Source organism: Poromitra crassiceps (assembly GCF_964638095.1).
Source record: "Poromitra crassiceps genome assembly, chromosome: 26".
NCBI lineage: Eukaryota > Metazoa > Chordata > Actinopteri > Beryciformes > Melamphaidae > Poromitra > Poromitra crassiceps.
This window is the reverse complement of record NC_139640.1, coordinates 9,527,562-9,547,457: the sequence shown is the minus strand read 5'-3', so window position 1 is coordinate 9,547,457 and position 19,896 is coordinate 9,527,562. Positions and strand designations below refer to the sequence as shown.

The 19,896-nt window shown below is 37.6% G+C and overlaps 1 protein-coding gene and 1 pseudogene across 2 annotated transcripts in view; both read right to left on the bottom strand.

Annotated features, from left to right (window-relative positions):
- LOC310798937 (NACHT, LRR and PYD domains-containing protein 3-like) overlaps positions 1-9,442 on the bottom strand; it is a gene marked incomplete at both ends in the record, with an annotated part of 75,810 nt that extends 66,368 nt beyond the window's left edge. Inside the window, 2 exons of the mRNA XM_083661492.1 lie at positions 7,856-7,977; positions 9,419-9,442. Coding sequence (XP_083517618.1) covers positions 7,856-7,977; positions 9,419-9,442 — 146 coding nt within the window. The remainder of the gene's footprint in view (positions 1-7,855; positions 7,978-9,418) is intronic.
- Positions 9,443-12,511: 3,069 nt separating this feature from the next.
- LOC310798935 (transient receptor potential cation channel subfamily M member 1-like) overlaps positions 12,512-19,896 on the bottom strand; it is a 21,117-nt pseudogene continuing 13,732 nt past the window's right edge. Inside the window, exons 10-15 of the transcript in view lie at positions 16,975-16,995; positions 16,449-16,593; positions 15,600-15,802; positions 15,018-15,150; positions 14,012-14,388; positions 12,512-13,536 (exon numbers count right to left, since the gene is read on the bottom strand). The product of the transcript in view is annotated as a transient receptor potential cation channel subfamily M member 1-like (transcript). The remainder of the gene's footprint in view (positions 13,537-14,011; positions 14,389-15,017; positions 15,151-15,599; positions 15,803-16,448; positions 16,594-16,974; positions 16,996-19,896) is intronic.

Below are 19,896 nucleotides of genomic sequence, written 5' to 3'. Positions count from 1 at the left end.
TTGGCACTTGATTTTATATACTTTTATTATACCATCATGTACTGTTATTGAAGATTGAGCTTTCACAAACTATAAATATACTGCATGAATAAGTATTCGGTTTTAAGATTGCAGTTGTTTATTTTGCGGGGGGGGGGGGGCACCACAGAACAATTACGCTTAGGGCACCCAAATGGCCAGGATCGGCCCTGTGTATTAGTACTTTTGTAATGAGTTACCCCCAACACTGGGTACTGCAGGCTTACAGTGTAAGCAGTCTTACTTTGTGTCTGAGGGTCCATGTTCATGTTCATTACTGGAGTCTGGATGAAGATCTCTCACAGACAGACAGCTGAGTGCTGGAGGCTCTGCCCCGCCCTCCTCTTCCTCCACACACACACTCATCTTCTGGACTTCAGTAACACTGTAGACACACACACACACACACAAACACACACACACACACACACACACACACACACACACACACACACACACACACACACACACACACACACACACACACACAGAACTACCCTGGTAAGTTAGTGTCACCAGTATTTTCTTTAAACATGTCTAATTAAAAACAGTGTGTATTAATCTGTGGATCTGCCTTTTTTATTGAGAAATGTGTTATTATCTCATAATTCTCATAATTGTGATATAATGATCTGAACCAAACAGTGGAGATGTTGATGTGAGCTTGTATTTAACAGAAGGCCAACATGACTCAGCTGTTTAATTTAATCCAGTTTGATGTCTGTCTTGATCTGAGACTCTGAGAGAAGCTGTCATTAGTTTGTCCATTAATAAATAATTTACATCTCAGACACTTTACTGTAGTTTAACACCTGTACACTTCATTCAACACCCTGCAGACACTGACCTGATGTCCACACATCATTTTCTATTTTATAAGTGCATTAGTTAGTATTTATTCACTTAGACTATTCTTTATAAGTATTGGTTCAACATTAGTCATTGTGTTGTCTCCCACATGTAGTTTTATTTGAGGTTCATAATTGTAACTAAGCTGTTGGCTCAGTTTGTTTTTCACCTGCACTAAAATTCACTAAAATGAATGCAGGATGTCTTTGTAACTAAAAAGGTTCCTGGTGGTTCATGGTACCAGTCTCAGACCAAGAGGCCAGAATATCAGCTGGTAACCGTGTAACTGGTAACCGTGTAAGAGTTTTCTGTCCTTATTTGTTTTGTGTTTTTGCTTTTTGTTTTTGTCTTTATTTTGTTCTGTTTTATATGGTTCGTTTTTAACATTTTGGTAGGCAACTGTTTTAATTTTTTTGAACTTTTGTTTTAATAGTAAAGGCCTAACCAGGGACAGGGGTTGCAAATTAGCCTTGGCTAGAAACCTGTATGCATGACATCTGTTTTGTAGGTCATATGAAATAATGTTCAATGCATTTGTCCCTGCTCAATAAACGAATAAATAAATAAATAAAACTGGATAAAGTGATAATAATAAACTGCATCATGTCGGCCTTCTTGTAGCCTAGGCTACAGGCGCACGTCAGCTTCTGTGTTACTATTACTGACACTGGAATATGTTCATTACTTTTGAGAAACATCTCTTAATGTATTTCAGGTGAAGATAAGTTAAATCTCGGTCAGAGACTTTGACAGTAGAATAATGGGTAACACTTTACAATAACGTACACAAATACTATAGTAGTTACTAGTAAACTAACCATTAACTAATAGCCAGTTAATGAGTAGCTAATGAAAAATTTGGCATTAGTCAATCACTAGTTAATCATAGTTAATGAGTAGGTAGTCATTAGTGATTAGTATCTAATTTCCTGAGTAGAGTAGTTAATCATTACCTAATGATTACTAAATGTCAGCTCGTGAATAGAGTAGTTAATCATTACTTAATGATTCCAAAATGTCAGTGCGTGAATGTATTAGTTAATCATTAGTCAAGGTCACATTGTGAGTATAGTAGTTAATCATTAGTTCATGATTAGTTGTTAGTTCCTTAGTAGAGTAATTACTCATTAGTTAATGGTTAGTCAATGGTCAGTTTGGGAGTATATAGTTAATTGTTAGTTATTCATTACTTAATTACTTAATTATTACCTGTCCATTAGTTACTCTTTTTGGGTACCCTATTGTAAAGTGGTGCATCATACTCAGTAGTTTATGAATACTGAATCATTACTTAATTATTATCTGTCTATTAGTTAGTCTTTTTGTGTACCCTATTGTAAAGTGGTGCATCATACTCAGTAGTTTATGAATACTGAATCATTACTTAATTATTACCTGTCCATTAGTTACTCTTTTTGTGTACCCTATTGTAAAGTGGTGCATCATACTCTGTAATTGGCTTCAATTCATTTTTAAATGCATTCACTTCAATTATCCCTCCTACTTAAAACAACACCTAATTCCATATACTTCTTCATATTCCCTTAGACATACGCATCAACCTTTCTTTTTTATCCCTAGAACTAATAAAGAAATTGGCAGACGTGCATTTAAATTCAAAGCTCCTTCTGATTGGAACAACCTGCCCAATACCCTTAGAACAATCAACTCATTTCACCTCTTTAAAAACTCACTAGTACCATTCCTCAAAACACCATGCTGCTGCTTTTAATGGTATTGTCTTCTTGCCCCTTATTACTGCTTGTTTGGTCACTCTGTTTGAATCGTTAGTGCATTGTGCAATGTTTGTATAATATCTATGAGTATGTGTGTATGGTATATATGTATATACATGCATGTGTAAATATGTACATACGGTATATGTGTATGTGCGTGGATATATACGGATATATATAATATAATATGATATGGTATATATAGAAATATATAATATAATATATATAGTACAGTATGTGTGTATTGTATATATATGTGTATAATATGCATAATACTATCTCGCTCTATCAACTTCTTACTTTTTTTTTTTTGTAGGTTGTTGTGGGTTACGGGAGTGTGTGGGTGGGTCGGTGAATGGAGCCTCCGTGTGCTGTGTGTTGTATGTTTGTTCATGTTGCATTGTTCTGTTTTTGTGTTGGACCCCCTTGAAAACGAGATGGTGCATCTCAAGGGGCTATCCATTAAATAAATTTCTTCTTAAATTTCTTCTTAGTTTATGAGTACTGAATCATTACCTGTCCATTTGTTACTCTTTTTGCACTCTAATATAAAGTGAAAGATATCCTTATCAAATAAACACTCCCTCCAGGTGAGATTCAAACCCTGAACCCCAAGATTGTTAAATTGTAAGTCTGGTTCTCTACCATCTGAGCTAACCAGCCTGTTGCTTGTTAGAGCCATACTATCGAATGTAGAGCCGGAGACCAAGTATTATAGTTTAAAGGTATATTCCCCCCAAATACTACTTTCTGTCCAAGTACTTACAAGTACTTAGACATAAGTAGTATTTGGCTGAAACATACCTAAGTACTTGGACATGAAGTAGTATTTGGATGGAATATACCTTTAAAACTATAAGTATTTGGAGAGAAGGTAGTATTTGGGTGGAATATATCTTAAAAACTATAAGTACTTGAACAGAAAGTAGTATGTGGATAGGACATAATACTTAGTCTCTGACTCTACAGACCTATAGTATGGCTCTACCAAATAACAGGCTGGTTAGCTCAGATGGTAGAGAACCAGACTTACAATTTAACAATCTTGGGGTTCAGGGTTCGAATCTCACCTGGAGGGAGTGTTTATTTGATAAGGATATCTTTCACTTTATATTAGGGTGCGAAAAGAGTAACAAATGGACATGTAATAATTAAGTAATTAAGTAATGAATAACTAACAATTAACTATATACTCCCAAACTGACCATTGGCTAACCATTAACTAATGAGTAATTACTCTACTAAGGAACTAACAACTAATCATGAACTAATGTTGAACTACTATACTCACAATGTGACCTTGACTAATGATTAACTAATGATTAACTAATACATTCACGCACTGACATTTTGGAATCATTAAGTAATGATTAACTACTCTATTCACGAGCTGACATTTAGTAATCATTATGTAATGATTAACTACTCTACTCAGGAAATTAGATACTAATCATTAACTAATGACTACCTACTCATTAACTATGATTAACTAGTGATTGACTAATGCCAAATTTTTCATTAGCTACTCATTAACTGGCTATTAGTTAATGGTTAGTTTACTAGTAACTACTATAGTATTTGTGTACGTTATTGTAAAGTGTTACCGAATAATGATAATGTTGTAATAACACTCACCATGTTTCAACCGTCTGAGCCGTCTTCCTCCTGCTGCTCTGCTCTCTCAAAATGCAGATCTGAATGGCGCTGTCTGAATGGAATGAAAACTGCTACACATTTTCATACTTTCACTTTCAAGTTTGCTCCGCCTGTAAAGAGAGCCAAAGTCACGCCCACTTCCGGGTTAGGCTTGCGCACCAAGATATTTCATCCGCAATTTATTTTCCCATAGCCATTTCGTAAAATGCTTATAAAAAATAGTTTTACTTGGTCAAACCAAGCGATTCAGCTCAGGAGAGACAATAGAACAGTTCACTCAAACCCAAACTAAAAAAGTAAAACTAAAAAAATTATAATCCGCTATATTTTTACGTTTTGGTCCGACTGCAATGTTATGGTCTCTCCTGTTTCTAAATACAGCTGAATCGTTTGCTTTTACTAAGTAAAACTATGCTTTTACAAACATTTAACGAAATGTCTATCGGAAATAAATGGCGGATGAAATCTCTTGGTGCAAATGCCTAACCCAAAGGTGGGTGTAACTTTGGCTATCTATGGAGAAGTGTTGTCATGGCATTTGAATGGGGGAGCTGTAACTTATTTTTAATTCAAGCAGCAGGGGGATACAAGGAGATACTGTGGTGAAAATGACAAGTTAAATCTAACTCTCTATGGTCAGAAAAACGTGACAAGATGCCAGACATGGGACCAAGTCACTTTGGTCCAAGTTTCAAGCAAGTCCCAAGTCATTTGGTCCAAGTCTCAAGCAAGTCCCAAGTCATTTTGTTTTTTGCAAGTCGTCAAGTCAAGTCAAGTCACAGGTTATATCAAGTCAAGTCAAGTCAAGTCGAGTCCTTAGTTAAGGCAAGTCAAGTCCCAAGTCTCAAGTCACATCCCCCCCTCCCAAGATACTAGTCTTACCTTGCTTTATAAAGAGAAAAGACACGGTACAGTATTAGTAGCCTATCTGTCTAATACTGTAGTGATATTATTGACCAATTCATCTAACCTGTTCAAAAAGTATGACAAATGAATTCATTTGTATTATAATTAAATAAATGAAATCAAACCAAACAAAAGTCAAATAACTGTATGCTTAAATAACTACTAATGTAAGTGCCTTCTCCATGGGAAAAAAATCCAGTGAGAGGAGTGTGACTGACAGCCAGTCATCCAATCATGACAATGCAGTAAGGAGGAGCATGAGTGAGTCATCCAATCATGACGATGCCATTTCCAGCTTGCACTCACACAGGGACGTGCACAGGTTGACCCCCAGGTGGTGCCAAAACTGCTGCCTTTTTAACCTCTGACTGTGCCCTTTTTGCAAGACATTTCCAGTGGCCAACATGACTATCTTTCAGAGGCTGTAGCAGACTCATTTATAATAATAATATAATAATAATATACTGATATCATTATGAAACTAGAAGACCAGACCGAATGCATCCATTGGTAACAACCGTCATGCTAACCTGTAAAGTGTTACCTCAGTATTTGGCTTTGTCTGATGATTATATGGTTACTGCTGGCTGTACAACAAATTGCTCCTCTGGGATAATAAAGAACGTTTGAACCTTAAAGCATGTGATATGAAGATGGAGAAGGAAGTCCAAAGGGCGACTCCACCGAACCTGATGACGATGTCACCGGCTGTGAACTTCACACCACACAAAGTTTGTTTTTCAAGTTGAACAAATTTGCCATGGAAGTTCAGATGAGAATAAAATTAAATGCTAAGAGATGAAAATATTATGGGTGAAGATGTAACTCAAAAGTAATTGCACCATAGAAATGTTATCTAAATGTAATCAAAAAGTACAAATATGGAGGGGGGTACGGTGGTGCAGTGGTAAGCGCTGTCGCCTCACAGCTCGAAGGTCCTGGGTTCGATTCCCACTTGGGACGTTGTGAACGCTGAAGGAATGCGTGCCCGTCCGCATGTCCTCGAGTGCCCACCGCCCGGGTGGGGTCGTCAAAAGGGCCTTGTGTGGAGTTTGCATGTTCTCCCCGTGCCTCCCGGGGGCTTCCTTCATATAGGAACCCCCTTCACCAAAACATGCAATATCCTGGTTGCTAATGTGGTTCCTCCTCTGGTCGTTAAGGGCGCCTGTTCGGAGGAAGGGGAACTGGTTGGAATAGCGTGAACCTCCCACGTGCTATGTCCTACCGGTGAAGCTTCCCCTGTCAGGTGAAAAGAAGCGGCTGGCTAACTGCCCATGTCTCGGAGGAAGCATGGAGTCAGCTTCGGCTCTCCCCAGATCAGCAGAGGGTGGAGCAGCAACCAGGATAAATAAATTAAATTAGCACTAATGGGGGATAAAAATGGGATAAAAAAATCGGCTGAAAAAAAAAAAAAAAAGTACAAATATTGAATCTAAATGGAATCTGAAACTACTACTAGCCTACTACTTCACCCTGACATGAGATTAGATACTGTATGAACTCCTTCATGCTGGCTATATGCAAAAATAATAATTAGTATTATTAGTATTAGTATGTTGGTGCTTAAGTTAAATTATCCTTTATTTATCCCCATGGAGAAATTCATCCTCTGCATTTGACAGATCCTCTACTAGGAACCTTCTTAGAACTAGGAGCAGTGGGCAGCCGCAGTGCAGCGCCCGGGGACCAACTCCGTTCTTTTGCTGTTGCCTTGGTCAGGGGCACTGACGTATTAACCCTAACATACATGTCTTTGATGGTGGGAGGAAACCGCAGCACCCGGAGGAAACCCACACAAACATGGGTAGAACATGCAAACTCCACACAGGAAGGACCTGGGACGGAGCGGGGTTCGAACCCTGGACATTCTTGCTGTGAGGCAACAGTGGCAACAAAACCACTGAGCCACCGTGCCATCAGCATGCTTTCTCTAACAATAGGATCTTGTGATCAGAGATAAGAATCAGATCATCATATCGTCTGATGTCAACCCATTTAATTTATTAGTTTACAATTCACAATTCATTAACTTGCTGACTGACAACTTCCCCACAGTTTAGTTTAGTTTAGTTTAGTTTATTAGGATCCCCATTAGCCATTACACAAGGCAACAGCTACTCTTCCTGGGGTCCACAGTCAAAACAAACAATACAGATACATTACAAATATGCAAAGTAAAAGACAAAACATTTTAAAATCTTACGTTTAAGACAAACAAAAGAAAACAAGCAAAAACGTATACAGGAATATAATACTATAATATAATACACATACCTATAACACTAAAACACATGCATATGTTATGTGATTAAAACGTTCTGACACATCAACATCAGTACTCCTTTAAGTAGTGGATCTTTATTTTCTTCTTAAAGGCCAGTTTTCCCTCAATTTCTATTATATCCGGTGGTAGTTTATTCCATAAGCCCATTGCTCTATACATCACTGAATTTCTCATTGCTTCTGTGTGTGGTTTAGGTGTAGTAAATCTTCCCATTACCGCATTCCTAGTTCCATGTGCGTGCCTATCCCTAGTATACTGTACACGCTTATATAGACAGTTCGGTTTTTTCTTAATACATATATTTCTGAATACTGACACAAGACTAGCCGCTACTTTTTGTTCAACCATTAGCCATGATAATTTCCTATACATAGGTATGGTAGGTGATCTGCTACTGTAACTATACCCCAATGCCAGACGTGCAGCCTTATTCTCGGCCACTTGTAGTTTCTTCATGTCTTTCTTATCTGCATTCGACCATACAGCTGGACAGTAGTCCAGGTGCGACAGCACCAGTGCCTGGACTACCTGGACAACAGAGGACGGTGTCAGAAGCGCAGCACATTGTCTTATCATTCCCAGCCCTTTACCCATTTTCCTGGTTATGTTTTCAATATGTGTGGACCATGATAGATGACTGTCCAGTGTAACACCCAACAATTTTGTCTCTTCAACTTGTTCAATTGGCAATTCATTCATAATTAGGTTAAGTTTAGGACTTGACTTTAGTATGTGATCAGAACCAAATATGATCAATTTTGTTTTCAAGACATTTAGCACCATTCTGTTGCTCTTCACCCACTTTAATACAAGTTGTAACTCCTCGTTTAGAGCCGCAACCAAGTCAGCCACATTAGTGTCTGACAAATACAGAGACGCATAGAGACGCTTGCTTTTTTTAGAATTGTTGGCAAGTCATTCGTATAAATGGTATATAATAAAGGCCCCAGACAACTGCCCTGGGGAATTCCAGAGTCCAGATGTACAGCGTCCGAGAAACTTCCGTTAAAAAATACTTTCTGCATTCTATCGGATAAGTAACTTCTTATCCATTTCACAGCAGAGGGTGCAAAGCCATAACAGCCAAATTTCTCCAGCAGTACATCATGGTCTATGATATCAAATGCGGCGCTGAAATCCAACAATACTGATCCAACTAGTCTCTTATTGTCCACCTCTGTTAGACAGTCATCTATCATCTGTGTAAGTGCTGTATTTGTTGAATGGTCCTCCTTATAGGCATGTTGAAAATCTGTCATTAGCTCATTCGAAGAAAAATAATTTTGAATCTGATTAAATACAATTTTTTCCATTAGTTTTGCCAATACAGGCAAAATACTTATTGGACGGCTATTTACGCCCGTTATGTTTATTTTTGGATCTTTTGGCAATGGGATGATTTTCGCCTCTTTCCACATTTGCGGACACACTCCCCTTCTTAAACTTTGATTAAAAATATGTGTAATGGGATCAGTTATCAAGTGTGCTACTACTTTCAACAGTCTGCCATCCAGATTGTCCAGGCCCGCCTGCTTCCCATCCTTAATTGAGAGCAGCATTTCCCTCACCTTATCAGATTCAATAGGATTAAATACAAATGTGCAGTTTTTGTTCTTCATTATTTTGTTTACTATTGGGGATATAGGCTACAGCTTACAGTTTCAGTAGACTGAGTATCTTTCCTTAATTTGTTAACTTTGCCAATAAAAAAATCATTGAAATACTGAGCAATGTCACGTGGTTTGGTTATAAAGGCTCCATCAACTTCGACAAAGGCTGTGGCAGTGTTCCGCCCTCTTCCCATAGCGTTGTTCATGATTTTCCATAGTGATTTGCTGTCATTTTTCACCTCATTTATCTTCGTTTGAAAATAGCATTTCTTTTTCTTTCCGTTTGATTTTGTTACCTGATTCCTTAATTTTCTATAACACTACCAGTCCTCCAGACAACCAGATTCTATTGCTTCTACTTTCGCAGCATCTCTCTGCACCATGTTTGTTCTTAATTCTTGATCGATCCATAGAGATTTTACTGTCTTTACCGTATGTCTCTTAATGGGGGCATGTTTATCTGCTATTGACAGAAATATGTTCATAAATTGCTTCAGAGCAAGCTCTGGGTCATCTTCCTCTAACACACCTTGCCATTGTACTCTTTCCATGTCTTCTGAAAACAATTGTTCACTAAATTTACCATATTTCCAGTGAACACTGTATGGGTCACTGACTGCATTGTACAACAAGGGTAAGTCTGTTAGCTCTGCTTCCTTCATGCTGTCCATGAAAGTGTAAGAAAGAAAGAAAGAAAGAAAGAAAGAAAGAAAGAAAGAAAGAAAGAAAGAAAGAAAGAAAGAAAGAAAGAATGAAAGAAAGAAAGAAAGAAAGTTAGTTATAGGCAAAATTTTGGCGAGGGAAAAATTTTTGCATTGCCATTTTCAAAGACGTCCCTTGACCTCTCACCTCAAGATATTTGAATGAGAATGGGTTATCATGGGCACCGGATAACTTTACACAGACACTTGAACACATTGAACAAGCTAATATTTAATATTTAAACTGATGAACACAAACAAGTCATCCAAGTCATTACGTCTCAAGTCAAGTCAAGTCCCGAGTCTTTAACTTCCAAGTCCAAGTCAAGTCTCAAGTCATTCAGTTTTTGTCAAGTCAAGTCGCAAGTGATTGAAACAGGGACTCAAGTCGACTCAAGTCCAAGTCACCAAGTCTCAAGTCCCCATCTCTGCAAGATGCCCAAATGAAAATGATTGAGCTCAAAGTGGTTTACATTTAGCTGAAACTGATGAATAAATAAATAGTCTGCTTATCCTACTTAACCTACAACAACCAAGAGGAAAACACTGGGATGGAACCAGAAATAGACTAGTTGGAATTAAAAAATAATGTGGTAAATTACCCCAAAACAATCAAGTTACTACAGTTTAATGTGGCTTAATTACCTAAAAGTAGTCTAATGAAATGTAATTCAATATGTAGTTATTTGGTCATTCATATAACAACAACAACAACAACAACAATAATAGTAATCACAATAATGAAGGAAAAAATAAACTTCTGTGTTCAACACACACACACACACACACACACACACACACACACACACACACACACACACACACACACACACACACACACACACACACACACACACACACACACACACACACACACACACACACACACTTATATTGAACCAAGCTGTGCAGTATTATTATTATTATACAAATGAGAAATGATCACAAGGTGCTCTGCAGTTTGACAGACAGATGCTGCCCCCTGGTGGCTGAACGGCATCAGTGAGAGAGAATCAGCACTGTACATCAGTTTAAACCTTTATTCACTCTCTCTCTCTCTCTCTCTCTCTCTCTCTCTCTCTCTCTCTCTCTCTCTCTCTCTCTCTCTCTCATTTTCCTTTTGAATTTTAGGATCTCACTAATTTATTTTGAGTCGTTTGTTTTTCCTTCAGATGCTGAGCAATACTGAAAAATCTAAGTGACATTAAAACAATGCCCCTGCTAGAATCTTAAAAGATTCCCTTTCTAGAAACTGTACTCTCCTCACTGTACTGTACTGTACTGTACTCATACTGTACTGTACTGTAGGGTACTCATACTGTACTGTACTGTACTGTACTGTACTGTACTGTACTGTACTGTACTGTACAGTCAAGCTGATGTCATTAAGAAGCGTCAGTTGGGGAAAATCTGAAATCTTTCTAGTAAATCTAGGTAAATGTCCGACTTGAAAGCAGTGTCATGTATGTCCTGTCTTTTTTTAATGCAAATGAACTCGTCATATGATTAAATGTTTCATGTCCTCTTCATGGTTTGACATGTTGCATTCTGAAATACTTTTCTGCTGACCAAAGTTGTGGTTTTTCACCATTCTGTGTAAATTCTTGAGACTATACTTGTCTAGTGATTGTGAATAAAGTCCAGTCGGTGGCAGGTTTTATGAGATTTTATTCAAGTGCCCGAAATCAAATAATCACCCTGATACTGTTTACAGACAAATTTAATCCACCAGACAACAAAGTATTTTGCTTTACACTTTCTTTAATTTCCACTGCATCAGTTAAACACAGAAAACAGCATCAAGTTAACGTAGAAAAAAGTTTTAGAGTAAAACACAGACACAAACCTTAAAATATAGCAAAGTGGATTTACTCTTCAGTAGGAGCTGCACAAGCGAGCCTCCCGTGCCGTTTGCCCTCCTCTCCTGTATGATTTAGCCTACCTGTAAAAGTATTTGTTGTATGTAAACAGAAAGTATACAGTGCAGGCAATTTGTAACTTCAGGGCCATAACATCAGAATCAACCAAGGTTGTTGGAAGATACTGTAGTCGAGGATCTGCAACGTTTGTATGAGGGGGGGCGTAGGAATCCACCTGCTTTTATCGGAGAAAAGAAATACAATAGGGTTCCATAGTGGGGTATAACAATTGAGCATTTTGAGATAAAAGCATATAATTCATCATTTAGTACACTTATATCAGGGATTACGGCCACAGACTGGCAGTGGCAACCTATGGAAATTGTAACTGCAATAAAGTTGTGTATACTAATCTGATATGGATGATCCTTGTGTCAAATCACACATTTCTTAGTACAAGGGATTCAAATTTGGAACTTTAGAATTGCTCAGAAGCATTTCAAGACTCAACATAAGTGATTTTGCCATAACTTCCCAAACCTAACCTGTGGAATAGTGAGAGCAATTCTAAAGATCCAAATTTGAATTCCTCATGAATAAAATCATGATTTGACACCAAGATCATATTAGTCTACACACATTTCTTGCAGTTATAATTTCCATAGGCTGCTAGTCTGACTGCAAAAAAAGCATATTTTTCTTTTTTCTTTCCCAAATTCATGATGCCCGGATATCCAATTTTGTTTGGAATGCCTTGTACCAAATTATATGCTTTTATCACAAAATGCACAATTGTTATGTTATTTTTAGCTATAGCTGCTCCACTACCAGCACCTGCGGTGCTTGGACCTCTATTAAGAGTCCACAGTTGGCTCAAACCAGCCATCCAGTCTCAACAGCCAGAACTGTCTCGGGAGCCTGTCCTGGATTCTCGACCTGTCTTTTCCCCTGGACCACTGAATGCTGCCACCAGGTCTTTGACACTGCTGGCTGAACCCAGGTCTTTGACACTGCTGGCTGAACCCAGGTCTTTGACACTGCTGGCTGAACCCAGGTCTTTGACACTGCTGGCTGAACGGGGCTTCTCCTGACTGTCCTTCTTCACCTTCCCCTTGCGAGGGTTGGTGTTCAGGCTCTTGGACCTGAGCGCTGGGTACATCCTGACCTCAGCCACCAGTGAATGTTCTGTGTCTTTTGATGCCTCCTCGTCCCCGTTACCCTGGTTGCTGTCTGCCGTTGCTACTTCCCATTCTCCGGCAAACGGCTTAGGTGTTATCCCTTCGACTTCCTGGGTAGTTTCACCGGTGTTGGGTACGTTCTCGACGGACTTCACTACAGACACCTTGGGCATGTGGCCAAAGGGGGAAGGGTGGACTTTGTACTCAAAGCGAGCTCCCCAGTGAGTCATAATAGGAGACTTTAAGCCCTGTTCTGAGCGGGTGGCTGCTGTGGTGAAGTCTGTCGCCCAGTCCTCTTCTCTGTCCACAGGGTTGAACATGATACCACTAATGGCCTTCCGGTTGGACGACGGGGAGTCACTGAGAGCCAGAGACGGTAAGTAGCTCATGACCTTTGACCTGTCCAGGGGGTACGAAACAGCGCCCTCTAGTTTGGTCTTCTCCGGCCCCACTTTCTCCAGTCCTGCTTGCTCTATGGCAGCGTCCATCGTGACCGGGACGGATTCGGCTGAACTGGGGCCGGATTCAGCTGAACTGGGGGCGGATTGAGTTGTAGCGGGGGCAGACTCAATTGAAGTGGGGGCGGAGTGAGCTGAAGTGGGAGGAGTTTCTGCAAGTCTCTGGTCCGAGTCGCAAGGGGAAATTAGGATGTCGACGCTGGAGGTGGAACGAGTCCGGTCTTTTTGTCCCATCACCTCTAAGGTCAGCCCATACTCCTTGACAGTGGAGTTCCCATCACCTGTGAACATTACACACGTTTAACTCATATAAGATGGAAATTCACATCCTGTCTTCTTCACATCCATATCCTTTTAATGTGTTGCATATTGCTTATATCTTGGTAGGTTTGTAACTTTTCATTTATGCTGCATATCTTTCACATCTAGTTTTCATTCTTTTCAGTCTTTCTTTGCCTCAGTACAACTGTGCTATTATTTTTGCAGACCCTTGCAATATTTTAATGCATACTTTTTCCTGTACTTTCCATCCATACAATTCCACTTTTTGTCAGTTGCATTATGTTTGAAAACCCAACCATTTGCTATATTAATTTTTGACATTTTTGCTATAGTCATCTTTGCTGTGTCAGTTTGCTGCCTCAACAGCCCAATAGAGTACCACAGGGATGACATATTTCTGTGGGCCAAAGCAGCATCGCACTGGTTTCCCTCGTGATGTGTCTCAACTGCTCGTCTTGTCGTGTCTTATCCTACCTGATATGGGAATTCCCTCACTGATGCTCCCGTGTCTCTCAGGACTGAGCTGGGCTCTCCTCTCGCCGGCCTCCAAGTCTCCAGACACAGCGAGCCGCTCGTCGTTGTCCAGGTGGAGGCGGTAGAGGCTGCAGCTGTCGGCGCTGTTGATGCTGCTGTGGCGGAGCAGGGCGGACGGCTCGCAGATGGAAGATGCTCCAGAGCGAGTTCGGACCAGCTCGGCCCGGTCGATACCAGCCAGCTTCTCCATGGCGTTGAGCATCCGGGTGGAGAACTCTTCGATCTGGGACAGGCGGAGATCCACCGTCTGTAGGGAGGCCTTCATGGAGTGCTCCCTCTCATTCACCTCCTCCAGGCGCATGGCCATGTTCTCCACCCTAAGGAGAGAGATTCTCTCTTTCAGCTTGAGAAGAATAAAGTTCTGGGGGAAATATACACATATATATGTATATACATATATATATGTGTATATTTCTCCCAGAACATGTATGTATATATATATATATATATATATATATATATATATATATATATATATATATATATATATATATATATATATATATACAGTATATATATATACTGTATATATATATATATATATATATACGGTATATATATATATATATATATATATATATATATATCAACCCATAGTACAGTAGGTTAAAATACTAATCATACTATACTATACTATACTATACTATAATATACTATACTATACTATACTATACTATACTATACTATACTATACTATACTATACTATACTATACTAATTAATACTAACACTTAATATCAGATGTGCATCCAACTAGAACCCCAAAAGCCCCAGAAATGTAATACCCAGAACGGGATCGAACCGTCTATTATTAGAAAGCTGAGACCCAGACCCCGTACAGAACCGATTTCTTTAGAATGGACCCGGGATATCCCGCTGTGTCCGGGTCAGACCCTCGGTTATTCGGGGGTTCAGGCATACCCAAAGACCTCTACCTCCAACTGTACCTTTCAGATGTGACTCGAATCCGTTCGTTATTGGACGACTGCTCTTCATCCTCTTTCTCGCAGAAGTGCTCCTCCACACACTGCTCCTCGAACTCGTACAGGCTCTTCAGCTCCTCTGCATTCAGCACCAGCTCTGTCAGACATTACAAACATGCCTGTCTTTGAATAGGAATAGGATCTAAACAGGACTGGATTTGGCGACACTGATTGGCTGAAGGAGTTGTCTGTCAAGGCAAGTAAAGTACTCCCACCCACTGAAATGACTGTGGACGGCTTGGAGTCCAGACTGATACATAGACCTAAACAGAATGTGAGATCATGTTATCAGGATGGTTTAACCCATTGATACCTGATGCAGCATTTGCGTGTACATCCCTCATTTGTGTGTGTATCCCTTTAAAGGGATACACACACAAATGCTGCATCAGGTATCAATGGGTTAAACCAGGCTAGCACCTCTTAGGACATTCTAGAAACCCCATGACCAAATCCTGACATCCTGCAGTCTTCTTCCTCACTGCACCCTGCTGCCCAAACTGCTCTTGAAACACATCCAGAAGAAGCTCTCAGAGCAGTTCTTACGTAGTCCGCGCTCTCGGTCGTGGTGTTCGCCCTCGTGCCGGCGTCGGCAGCGGCAGCACAGATGCCGCAGCACGATGTAGATGTGGGGGAAGATGATGAGGGGCGGAGGGAGGGTGGGCCGGTCATGGAAGGTCATGATCAGCTGGTACCGCTGGAACTTCCACACCTGGTTGGAGATGGACTTCACCTTGAAGAAGGTGTTGCTGTGAGAGAATGAGAAGATAAAGAAAGAGACTGGCAATATAATGCCAAAGTCGTGCCCTATCCGGGTTAGGCATACGAGCCATATGGGATTTTCCACCATTCTTTTTTCCATAGACATTTTGTAAAATTCTTATAAAAATAGTAAAATAATTTACACCCCCCCCCCCCTTCCAGGTGAAATGTTATATGGCCTCTCCTGATTCTGAATATAGCTGAATTGCTTGATTTGACCAAGTAAAACTATTTTTTATAAGAATTTTATGAAATGTCTATGGGGAAAATGAATGACGGAAAATTCCGTGGTTCGTATACCTAGGCCGGAAGAGGGCTGACTTTGGCACTCTATAAGTGCAAGAACAGAATAAAAGAAAACATTTTCATGCATTGTGAATGATCGGTCAAAAAGGGGCGGGGTTCAAAAGTCTGATGATTATTGCTTTGAATTTCTAAATGACGTAACCACTAAAAACTCGGAAAGGAAGGATATTTGACTTAAAACATTTTAGAACACATTATTTGTCTTTAAATGAATAGGAATTAGCGGGTAAATGTCTAAATGCCTAAACTGTAAGATGTAAAAGTTAGCTTGGAGAATTAGCAGTGAAAACGTGTATGTTTAGCTTGAAAAGGGAGTCTGGGACTCACTTGAAGACGGCGATGAGGAGGTTGACCAGCAAGATGTTTGCCACCAGCAGGTAACAGGCCATGATGGCAGGGGTGAGCCAGGCTCCAGGGATACAGGGAGGCAGCTTTTTACCGTCCTCATCGTACAGGTTGTCCCCACACGGTGCTGCGTGCAAAACAAGCACACACTTCAGCCTTTGCATCAATTCATTCTGCAACCATTTTTTTTATAATTTTATTGTATATTTTTTCTGATTTTGTTCAGGTCGTCCGACCGACGGTGAGATGTCACTGTTGGTTAGATTTGGTTTTTCGACACAGTGAATAAAATAAGCACAACCAAACGTCAGATAGGTGTTACAGACAACAGAAATAAACAATAAACAAGTTTGTGATATCTCCACAATTTAAATCAATCGGCAGGTGTCTACCCGGAAGTAGCTATTGTTGTTAATGCAATGTCACGGTGACATTAAATGATAGTAAATAAATACACATTTTGAAAGCCCTCTTTTAGTTTATATGCCATATTATGTGAGATACTTACGATTAATTTCCATGGCATACACTATCCATCAACAGTCCAAGGCAAGCAGAAAGTTTGAAGAGAAAAGAGAGAAATTTGTACCACAAAGAGAACAACATACAAACACCAACATCATTCAGCAAGGAGGACGATGACTTCCCCACTTTATATCCACTGATTGGCTCAACAACCGAGTCGTTTTTCAGCTTATGTATAATAAAAAAATAAATAAGAAAAAGCTGGAAAAAAACGGAAAAAAACACTGGCTATTAATTGTTTTTATTTCACTCATAGTTTTAACATTGGTACTGTGTTTTCTATGTTAATTTGTTCTGTTGCGCTCTGTGTTCATGCTGTGTATCCATGCAGTCTTCTCCGACTCTGTGGTCACAAACACATTTCATCTACTTCTAGCAGGCAGACGATCATCATCAAATTATCTGCCTACAAATTGACATGTTAGGACAATAATGATTCAAATTTACTGAAAATTAATTATTTAAAATTTAAAATGTATTTATTTTCTTCCCCCTGTTTTATTTAACCCCCTATTATCTAAATAAGGATCAATGAATGCATTTCGCAGGTCAAAGAACAATGCCTTGTTGGTATACCGCTCAAATAAGCAATTTGATGATGTCACAGGAATGCATGGTCCTTGATCTTGGGCATAAAAAAAAAAAAACAGACAAAAAATACTGGAACATTTTATGAAAATGTCTTCTCATATCGTTTTAGTGCAGTTCCCTCTCAGAGTGATTTTGAAACAGAAACTGAACTGAAAGGTTTCATAAAGCTGCCAGCAGAGGACGCGCTGGACACACACATTCACACATCACAACACAATGGAATCAACATAACATAACATAACATAACATAACAAAACATAACATAACATAACATAACATAACATAACAAAACATAACATAACATAACATAACATAACAAAACATAACATAACATAACATAACATAACATAACAAAACATAACATAACATAACATAACATAACATAACAAAACATAACATAACATAACATAACAAAACATAACATAACATAACATAACATAACATAACAAAACATAACATAACATAACATAACATAACATAACATAACATAACAAAACATAACATAACATAACATAACATAACATAACAAAACATAACATAACATAACATCACATAACAAAACATAACATAACATAACATAACATAACATAACATCACATAACAAAACATAACATAACATAACATAACATAACACAACATAACATAACATCACATAACATAACATAACATAACATAACATAACATAACATAACATAACATAACAAAACATAACATAACATAACATCACATAACAAAACATAACATAACATAACATAACATAACATAACATAACATAACATAACAAAACATAACATAACATAACATAACATAACATAACAAAACATAACATAACATAACATCACATAACATAACAAAACATAACATAACATAACATCACATAACAAAACATAACATAACATAACATAACATAACATAACATAACATAACATAACACAACATAACATAACATAACATAACATAACAAAACATAACATAACATAACATAACATAACATAACACAACATAACATAACATCACATAACATAACATAACATAACATAACATAACATAACAAAACAAAACATAACATAACATAACATCACATCACATCACATCACATAACATAACATAACATAACATAACATAACAAAACAAAACAAAACATAACATAACATAACATCACATAACATAACATAACATAACATAACAAAACATAACATAACATAACATAACATAACATAACATAACATAACATAACATCACATAACACAACACAACACAACACAACACAACACAACATAACATAACAAAACATAACATAACATAACATAACATAACATAACATAACATAACAAAACATAACATAACATAACATCACATAACAAAACATAACATAACATAACATAACATCACATAACATAACAAAACATAACATAACATAACATAACATAACATAACACAACATAACATAACATAACATCACATAACATAACATAACATAACATAACATAACATAACATAACAAAACATAACATAACATCACATAACAAAACATAACATAACATAACATAACATAACATAACAAAACATAACATAACATAACATAACATAACATAACATAACATAACATAACATCACATAACATAACATAACACAACACAACATAACATAACATAACATAACATAACATAACATAACATAACAAAACATAACATAACATAACATAACATAACATAACAAAACAAAACAAAACATAACATAACATAACATCACATAACATAACATAACATAACATAACATAACAAAACATAACATAACATAACATAACATAACAAAACATAACATAACATAACATAACATAACATCACATAACAAAACATAACATAACATAACATAACATCACATAACATAACAAAACATAACATAACATAACATAACATAACATAACATAACATAACATAACATCACATAACATAACATAACAAAACATAACATAACATAACATAACATAACATAACATAACATAACAAAACATAACATAACATCACATAACAAAACATAACATAACATAACATAACATAACATAACAAAACATAACATAACATAACATAACATAACATAACATAACAAAACATAACATAACATAACATAACATAACATAACAAAACATAACATAACATAACATAACATAACATAACAAAACATAACATAACATAACATAACATAACATAACATAACAAAACATAACATAACATAACATAACATAACATAACAAAACATAACATAACATAACATCACATAACAAAACATAACATAACATAACATAACATAACAT